Consider the following 9668-nt stretch of genomic DNA (forward strand, 5'->3'; position numbering starts at 1 on the left):
CAAATAGAATTCCTTCTAATAAAATTAAAGTAATATAAACTTGCTTAATAGATAAAATAATACAAGAACAGATAAAATAATAATAATTTATTTTTTAACAATCAGATGTACACTTGTTTTTTTTCATAAAATCATACACATTCTTCAAATAGAATTCCTTCTAATAAAATTAAAGTAACATAAACTATGCTTAATAGATAGAATTCCTTATAATAAAATTAAGGTGATAGACTGTACTTAATAGTTTTTTTTTCTTGAAATTAAACTAAAACAAAAGGCTTAAACATTACTCACTAAAGTTTGAGTAGTAGTTTTCAAGTTAAAATAGATACCAACATAACATAAGACTCTAAAATTTTGGATCAGCTCCCTTATTTAAGTGCTTCTTAATATCAAAACAATGATACTAAAATGCAATATATCTACGCAGATGGATCTTTCTAAGATGCAAAATAACCTTCCACTGTATAGATGGTTTGTAGAAGTGTGAGAAGTAAAAGTATTACGGCCGCCACCAAGGAGATAACATACCATGGACTCGAACAATGCTCTTTCCGGAACTCGCTCATCCACACTTTGACCTTGCTGTTGTAATGTCTGTTCACATCTTCCAAAATGTCTTTTAAATCATTGTCGTTCGTGATCTCGACGCACAGGGCATTGAACATTATAGCTACTTCCTTATCGCTACCTAGAAGATTCTTAATGATCTTAGCTTCCTTCAACAGCCCGACATCCTCCCTGGAGTCAATTAAGTGATTCATCATACGCACGTGGCGTGATATTTCTCGCTTAGGTTTGAAGTCTTTCTTCCTCTTCCTCTGGCACTCTTCCAGGGCAATGAGATTTCTCAGAAATATTTCTGTGTTATCATAAATCCTGATTCGAGGGAGGTAAAGTTTACTGCTTCGGAGAAATCGACGCTCAAAATGGACTCTTCCTTCTTTCTCCCGCTCCAATTTAATTCCAGATTGTTGCAACATTTTAGCTGAAGGTATCATGCTCGTATCTACTTCTACATTTCTATGCCACCAGCGCTTCTCTGTTGGAGGAGCACCCTCATTGTGATCTCGATTTGACAAGACTTCGGCAATCAGTCGCCTTGACAAATCCAACAGATGGAATGCACCTTCCTTAATGTGTTTCTTTATTGATTCTATAATATCATTTCTCTTTGTAGCACTACATACCTCTCTTCCCTTGAACGGAAAGCCTTGAAAATAGCTGCCCACGCACTCGCTCAGACTTTCAGCTAAGAAGGCTACAGGATCTTTCAACTCCAATTCTAGGATCCTTTTCAGAATAAATATAGGAATCTGGTTTTCCATCTTCAAAATGTCCATCATGATCTCTCGTCTTTTAACGTTGTCACCTCTCTCCCTGCAGAAAACAAGGCTCGAATCGGGCAAGTCCATTCGAAGGAACTCCAGAATGAAGCATGCATCCACTGTCATTATCCAGGCAAGTGTATCTCCATCACATTCAATAGCCAATTCCTCGTAGCAATCTCTGATCTTTTCCTCCTGCTTTTTAACCTCTTCTACTAGCCCTACTCTGGTCACATTAGAGATCCTTTCCAAGGCTCTGTCTACCGCCTGGAGCTTATATTCATCCATTAGAGTCATCTCCCTGTCTCTCTTGTGATGAAAAGGTCCAAGAAACACTACCAGGGGATCATAAGCTTGTGGTTTGGTTTTCTTTATAGATTCAGGCACTCGATATATCGATACACCACAGGACTTTTTTACAGGCCTGTACTTTCTAGCCGGTTCACGACCATGTTTTAATTGATCAATCCATGATTCATGTTCTCCGCTCATTTCCAACCGGATTTCCTTCTTTTGGTCATCTTGGATGATTATACTAATACTCTCTTTATTGTTTTCAGCTTCCATTATCAGTTCCTGGAAATCAAACAGTGGGATAACTTCAGTAGGAAGAAAGGAGTGGGTAACCGTAGAAACAACTTATATAGGTAAAACATTTAAATATTGATAAGTAGGAGATAATTTCTACACCAAGTTCAAATGTAATATTGTTATTAAAATTTAAGTGTGGTCAAGCTGGAGTACTAGTTGGATGAGTGACATCTTTGCTTCACCTTTGTTAACATGAGATAGATTTGTGTTGAATCACTACTTATGAAATATGGGTCAATGATATGACTCAAAAAAGCTACACAATGCAATATCACAATTTTAAACATGCTAAAAGAATAGATTTAAGAATATAAGAATTAATTCTTCAAAATTATGACACTAATATGAACATATAAAGAGAGAGTCTCAGAAAATTGTAGTTGATAAATTTTGTATACAATGACTTATGGAAGGCAATAAATTTGGACTAAGGTTGAAACATATTGGCCATGGAGTTAAAGATTCTAAAGTAAAATCTAAAATCTATGTATAACATCTATATGAAAGAGAAGAATTGAATATACATTTAGAAATTAAATACAAAAATAATGATATAAAAAGAAAAAAAGGAAAAAACTTTAATTTATTGGTAATAGTCTACTAAGTAAGATCTAATAAAATTTAAGAAAAATAACTAAGAAATTAAATAAATCATAACTAAGAGAGAAATAAGACAAAATGATGCAAGTAATGGGTGTAAAACACTAGGTTATACAATATAACCTTCCTTGAACTTCTTCTAAGTTCAACTAATTCCTAATCCCTTCCTTAGGACCTACTCAAGACTATAGTGGTGGTGAATGGTCTTCTCAACACACCAACTTCACCTCACAATTCCACCTCTGTCTTCCAAGTAGCCTTAAGCCTTCAAAAAGTAAACCAAATCTTCTCCACATCTCACTCCCTTGCACCCTCTAGGATCTCAAACTCTACTACACTCCTATACACTCTTTTCCATCATTCCACCAAGTTTCATAACCCTTTGATAGGTTTTGGGCTTCTTTCTAAGCCAAACGTGTAAGTTGCTTTAGGAGGTCTAATAGGGGCTCTTTCCTAGTAGCCTTGTCCAACCAAAATAAATACTAAACTTTAAAAAATTACAAAGAACACACCCAACTAGTTGCAAAATCTCTAATAACATATGAAGACCTAACTAATCCCATAAGATGGGTTATGGATCAACTCTCCTGACCCCTTAACTCTTGAGCCCTAGTTTAAGGCTAACTAGGCTTAGTCACATTGTTTGCCTGAGAAGACCTTTAAAATGGAAACCCACATAAAAAAAATGCTTCCACCAATATTTAGGACATCCTTCCACACTACCATCCACCAAATCTCAAGCACCCAAGATCTATCTTCCTTCTTGACTATGAGCATGCCAAGCATATCAAATGCTTAGCATCAAATATTGTCAAAATTCTCTTTCTATAGACCAATAACTAGGGGTTTGGACTGTGGGAATTAGGAGGGAGAAGCCATTTCAGTTAAAACCCTAACTGCAAACTAAGTTAACTAGCAGACCTAAATAAAAGTAAACCAAACACAAACTAATTGCATTCAATATAAGCTAGTTAGTACTCTAACAAGGGATCAAAAGAAAACCTTTTTTACCATAAACACATGTACATACTATAATACTACAAGGAGATATTAGATTTGTACTTGCTATTTGCACATCTCTTTCACACCAAAACACTTTTTTATTTAATTCAAATTCTGTACAACATATTCCAATGCTTTCCTAGGTTGAAGATATTCACTTTATAGGCCAAACCTCTTGACCTTACAAATTCATTCCTACTTGGTTGATTAGGACAAAACATGACTGTTGACCTTCCAATTTTGCAAGAAAAGTTGCATGACAATTTTTTTAAATAATTTTTGCAACTTTTCAATATTTTCAAATAAATGACTTCAAACACATACCAAAACTTGATGAATCATGCAAGAGTACTAAAAAATATGAAAATGAAGATGTTTGGTCAACTCACAGCATTGACTAACCTTTGACTTGTCCACAAGCCTTATTACAACATGCATAAAACTTGCCTAGTTGCATTCTAGGGATGCTTGAGATTGACCTATTGACTTGTGTCATCTTGGACCCTTATTAACCTCCTACTCTAACCAACAATTGGTGTTTGACCAACTTATTTAGGATCTTGGGCCCCTACACCACAAAACATATAATAAAGTAATTAAACACAATCTAAATTTGAAATAGGGGGAGATTTCATCAACTACTTCTGCAATTGTCATGACTAAAATATGGTCTTTTGACTTCCATAAATGATCCTAAAGAAAATGATATAATACTAATATATTATAAATAGGAGTTCAACCATCTATATTTTTTCATTTGAAAAATGTGATTCATACTTAATACTAGAGAGTCAAGAATATAACTATTAACTATGAGTTTAAGAGTTGTTAACATCGAGATTCAATTTAAATAATAACAAAACAATAATTATACATTGTTTCCGCATTGGTACAAATTCTTTCCTAATAATCACATTTTTTAAGACTAAACAATATAATAATTATTAAATCTAATATTATCTCCCTTATTACATAGTGTCTACAAATGTACCTCTATATCATATAATTCTTATTTTATGAAACTCCTCTTAAGCTTTACACATTAATAAGAAACTCCTCTTAAGCTTTACACATTAAAATTTGTTGAATAGGAGATGTATATGCATCTTGGTAAAAATCTTTACAAATATTTCAAAAATAATTTATAGAATAATATTTTAGTTTTTTAACAATATGTTTGAGATCCTCAAAAAAATATAAAAATATAATGAATCATCTAACAAATATTTAAAACATAACGAGTCATCTAACAAATATAAAAAGTGTACAATATGATGCACGAACGATCAAATTCAATGTTTGATGAAAATAAAATCTGTGAATACTAGCAAGATGACATTATTTTAAAAACAGGCAGAACAGAGCACCAGAAGCCCGCCCAACAAAAAGGAAAATAAAAAGAGAAAGTTTATGATTCATTATTCAATTTAACGTAAAATAACAGTCACAAATTTTCATGATGCATCTCCAAATTACACCAAATGCTTAAACGCAACAAAGTCACGTCATTGACGAATCAATTCACTACATTCATGAAAAAGTGGGTGCTTTTGTAAATTCTAGTATGGTTATAGCCACAATACATAAAATTTTCACTATGTATCCTAATATTTTGTTGAGCCAGTCAATTAAATCAAGAGGGAAAACATGCACAAAAGAGGGAATGCGAGGATAAACGGTCAGACTTCCCAACCAAACAGTTAACCGAAAATATTATTATCGAGCTCAGCAACGTTTTCACCGATTAAGTGAACTAAATTTATACTTTGGCACTGAAAAAATGAGTCTAAAAGGTGCATCAAAAGAAAATTCTGAAACGTCCTTTAAAATGTTCTTATCATTGTAATGAAGGGGTATTTATTTCGAACTGTATCAATACACTAAAGCTTGGTTCTAAAACTAGAAGTTTAAAATAGTCAAAATTGACTTATTTTTATTCGAAAGCTGACGTGATAGGAAAAGGAAAAGTGCAGACAAGATTGATAGTCATTCACTGAGAAAGAAATTGTCGTGTACCTGGTTAAGAGAGAGTAAACAATGGAGCTTCAATTTAAACCCTTGGCAATCACACGTACTCAAAAGTTGTAAGCTTCCATCGCTCAACTTATCTCCGTAGTTTTCCTCAAACTACAAAAGCTGCGCTTTCCAAAGCTTCTATAAATGCTGCCATACAATTTTCTACGTTTGCAGTTGAATAATTAAAGCGTGACGATGATGTTTTATATGCCACTCCCACGCGTTTTGTATGTTTTACGCACGGCCAATTAAGAATTATGCTAAGCAATTGAATAATAATAATTATGCGTCTTTTTCAGAAATCACATTCAGGGCAGCTCATAATTTTGACGCCACTCCCACGAGTCTTGTATGTCTAATTAAAAATAATGCTCAGCACATGAATACTAATAAGAGTTGGAAAATGTCCTTTTTAATGATCACGATACCTTTGTCGCCACTCCCACGAGTTTCGGATGTTTTACAAAGAATTCAAAAAAAATAAGAGTTGGAAAATGTCCTATTTAATGATCTTGATACCTTTGTCGCCACTCCCACGAGTTTCGGATGTTTTACAAAGAATTCGAAAAAAACAGGTGAGAGACCGCTGATCTTTTACCAAGGGAGCTCTAACAATCGGAAAATCTAACATCTAGATTTATTCCAGTGAGCTTGGATTGCTTCCACACCGTCCTCTGAAACATTTATTTGAACCTCGATTCTCATTTTTTACACATTGAGGACCCGATTTACATAGTCCGTCCATTTGAGTGTTTGTTTTGAATGTCTGTTCGATGGCAATTCCTTCAGTAGTATGTTGTACCATTGTTATTCAAGATGATGTCATGCCTACAGTTGGCCCATGATCTTGACTATTATACTACATATAGAATTTGTGTATTAAAACTATTTGGTAATTTTTAGAGGACCATTTAAATCAAATTCAAATGTTAACGATTGTTTTGTTTATGTTCTTGTGAAAGCTGAAGCAAATCTTTAAAAAAAATTATAGTAATAAAAATTAATTCTTAATTAGTCAAGAAAATGAAATAGAATAACAAAATAATACAATAAATAATATTTAAATGTTGACAAAATGTCAAAAAGACATTTATGAGGCAAGGTATGAATATTCTTATTTCTTCCAAATTTCATGAGACAAGCTATCAATATTCTCAATGCTTGGAGAAAGCAATTACAAATTTCACAACTGATGGTAGTACTATTATAATTTTTCAATCTGCAATTTGCAATATGACTTCTTTCAAGATAACAAAGATATATTACATCTGGATGCCAAATTGATGGTTGTGAAATGTACTATGCTAGGGTTTGTATGGTTTGCGTCTGAACCCTTTTTGCCACACTACTTGTCATTATGCATTTAGTGCAAGAATTTCCTTTAGAATATAATGGCCTTGGCCCTCTCCGGCCCAGTAGTTGCTGCTAGTGCTGGAGTTATTGCTACATGCGAGAATGGCCCCGCCAAGCAATCGCCCACGCAAATTTGTGCCCAAGGTATTTCACAAGGTAATTCCTCTTATAACCTAGTTTTGAATATTTATGCTTTTGAATCTGCTTGTCAATGGCTAGAAACCCAAACCCTTATTGGGTATTTTGTGGGTTGCACTCCATCTGAAAGCATGTTGCGTGAATGTGTCACCAAGGCCTGGACCCCCTAGGGGATTCACCTTGAGGGGATTCAAAGCCTCACTAAGGGTATTTTTTTGTTTCTCTTTGGTAACCCCTCCCAGGCCGAGAGCATTTTCAACTATGGGTTGTGGACAATTCACTCGTCTCTGCTTATTTTTCAGGGATGTTCTTGAGACTTTTGCAGCTTAGATGACCATAAACTTAGGGTTCTAGTTTGGGTAGATTTCCTTGGGCTACCCATCCCTTGCTGGTCTTTCCTCCTAGAAATTGCCCAAACTGTGTGCAAAGTGATTTGTGTGGAATCAAACAAAATTTTCAATGCTCACCATTAGCAAAGGGTTTGTGTTCAGGTTGACCTCTCTAGGGACCTTAAAGAATCTGTGGAAATTTAGATTGGTGCTACCACCTTTACTGAAAAGGTGCTTTACCTTAATCTCCTAAATACTTTCTTTTGGTGTCAATTTGCTAGCCATAAGATAACGGATTGTCCTCTTCTTAATTGTAATCACTCTCTAGTTTGGGAAACCAAGCCAACTTCAACCGTTAACAAAGATGAATGGATGATCGTTGTCAAGAAAGGCAAGGGCATTGCTAAGCCAAGCCTTGTTTCTCACGAACCTAGTCATCCCAACTTTATTGTGGCTCCTCTTGTGTCCATGACACCTGAGGTTCCCATGCTTGTGTCACTGCCTATTTCAATCCCTATGTCAGAAGGGATAAAATAGTCGGAGGTCCAAGCTACTTGGGTTTGTTCACCTCAAAGAGCTTTTATGATTTCCTCTTAGTCTCTCCATCACTCTCGTAGCCCTAAAGGCTAGAATGTAGTTTCTATCACTAGGGATAAACAAAGAGCCATCTCTTTGGGTGACCCCTCATTTGAATCCTCTACTTTCTTACATAATAGTTTTTCCTTTTTTGAGGATGAGGAGAATAGGCAAGCTAGTTTATAATGACTTTTCTCTCATGAAATTTGTGGGGGCTAACAGACCTCCCTAGAAAATATTTTGTTTGTGATACTAAGTGTAGGCTTGGCAATATTGATGTTTTGTGCCTACAAGAAGTCAAAGTCTCTGGGTTGCTTCTCAACCCAGCCTACCATGTTATATGACTAGATGGTATTAGCTTCACTTGTTAGCATGAAGCTAGTCAAGGTGGTGTAGTTACTCTCCTCTCCCCTTTTCTTTTTCCTTTTGTTATTTCCCATGGTTTTGACCCCATGTAGAGATTTGTTTGGATTTTGTTATCTTTTCAAAATCATTCTTTTGGCAGTATCAATGTCTATGCCTCTAATGATGTGGTTGAGCACTCACACTTGTGGAGGTTTCTAGCTGATTATTTGATGCCTACCACATCGATATTCTATGGAGATTTTAATATGGTTGAGCTAGCTATTGATAAAGTGGGCCTTCTGCCTTTTCGATGGTTAGTTGGAGAGTGAGAAGCTTGGTTTTACATGCAAAACAAGCTGGGTACTTTTGATCCCAATGTTCACTATTGTCAGCCTCATGGCATCTGGTACACTTGGTCCAACTTTTGAGAGGGATCTGATAGGGTTCTTAAAAGGCTAGACCACGTTATAATTTTTGCTCAATCCTTTTTTTCCTTTTCTCAAACAAGTCTACTACCTATCACTTCACTCCCTAATCTGACTCTTTCTAACCATTTTCCCAGATCTCCTTCTCCATTAGTTGGCATTGTACCCCTTCTCATAATTGTAAAACTCAGTTTTACCTTAATACTTCCATGCTTTTACATCCACCCACTACCTCTCATATTTTACAAACATGGAATTTTGAACCTAGATAGCATTCCATCTCTAGGTGGACAGAGTGCTGGAATGATGCCATCACCCATACTACGAGGTTTCTTCATATTTATGGGAGATAGTTCGCCACTTACTTCAAGAGATCCAATGAGGCCACTACAAAAAATCTTTGTATGGCCACTGAATCTCTAGCCATGAATCCATTTGACATGGATCTCTAGGTTTGTCTTGCCAACCTCTACCACCAGAAGTAGGGTGCAGATAATTATACTTCCAAGGGAGCTTAACTCAAAGCTCACCTACATTGGCTAGAGGTTGGAGATCAAGCTTCCAAGGAATTTTTTAATGTGTTAAGGGCTTGCCATTCAATGGTGGGGATCAAACGCATTTAGGAGGGTCAACACTCCTTTTGTGAGCTTCCTGACATTCTCCAAGTTTTCATTTGCTACTATGATTTTTTTTAAGAGCATAGGGCCCTTCGGAAGCCCAAAATGAAGCCTTGTAGGCTTTTTTCAATATCACTCCTAAAAGACTCACTCTAGAACAATATGCATTCTATGAGTAGAAGCTCACTTTAGGGGTCAATGCAAGAAGTTGGGTCTCACTTTTTGCCAAAAAGTGGAAGTGCTTTTCCTGTTTTCGAATATTTTTTTCAATTGATGTCAAAATTTGAAGTATTTAGAGATTGAATATAAAAAAACTCTAGAAATAAATTTTTAGTGTTCGAAATCTAT

General features: G+C 35.4%; 1 protein-coding gene across 1 annotated transcript; it reads right to left on the reverse strand.

Moving 5' to 3' along the window:
- Window positions 1-232: 232 nt before the first annotated feature.
- LOC149533276 (putative UPF0481 protein At3g02645) lies at window positions 233-5725 on the reverse strand. The gene is made up of 2 exons (XM_089805436.1): window positions 5538-5725; window positions 233-1904 (listed from the first exon to the last, which is right to left on the reverse strand). Exon 2 carries the CDS (start codon window positions 1893-1895, stop codon window positions 441-443), a length of 1455 nt encoding a protein of 484 aa, XP_089661562.1. The 5' UTR covers window positions 1896-1904; window positions 5538-5725; the 3' UTR covers window positions 233-440.
- Between the last annotated feature and the right edge of the window lie 3943 nt (window positions 5726-9668).

The sequence above is a fragment of the Cupressus sempervirens genome, chromosome 10 (assembly GCF_028749045.1).
Source record: "Cupressus sempervirens isolate cs-2001-9-10 chromosome 10, ASM2874904v1, whole genome shotgun sequence".
Taxonomy (NCBI): Eukaryota; Viridiplantae; Streptophyta; class Pinopsida; order Cupressales; family Cupressaceae; genus Cupressus; species Cupressus sempervirens.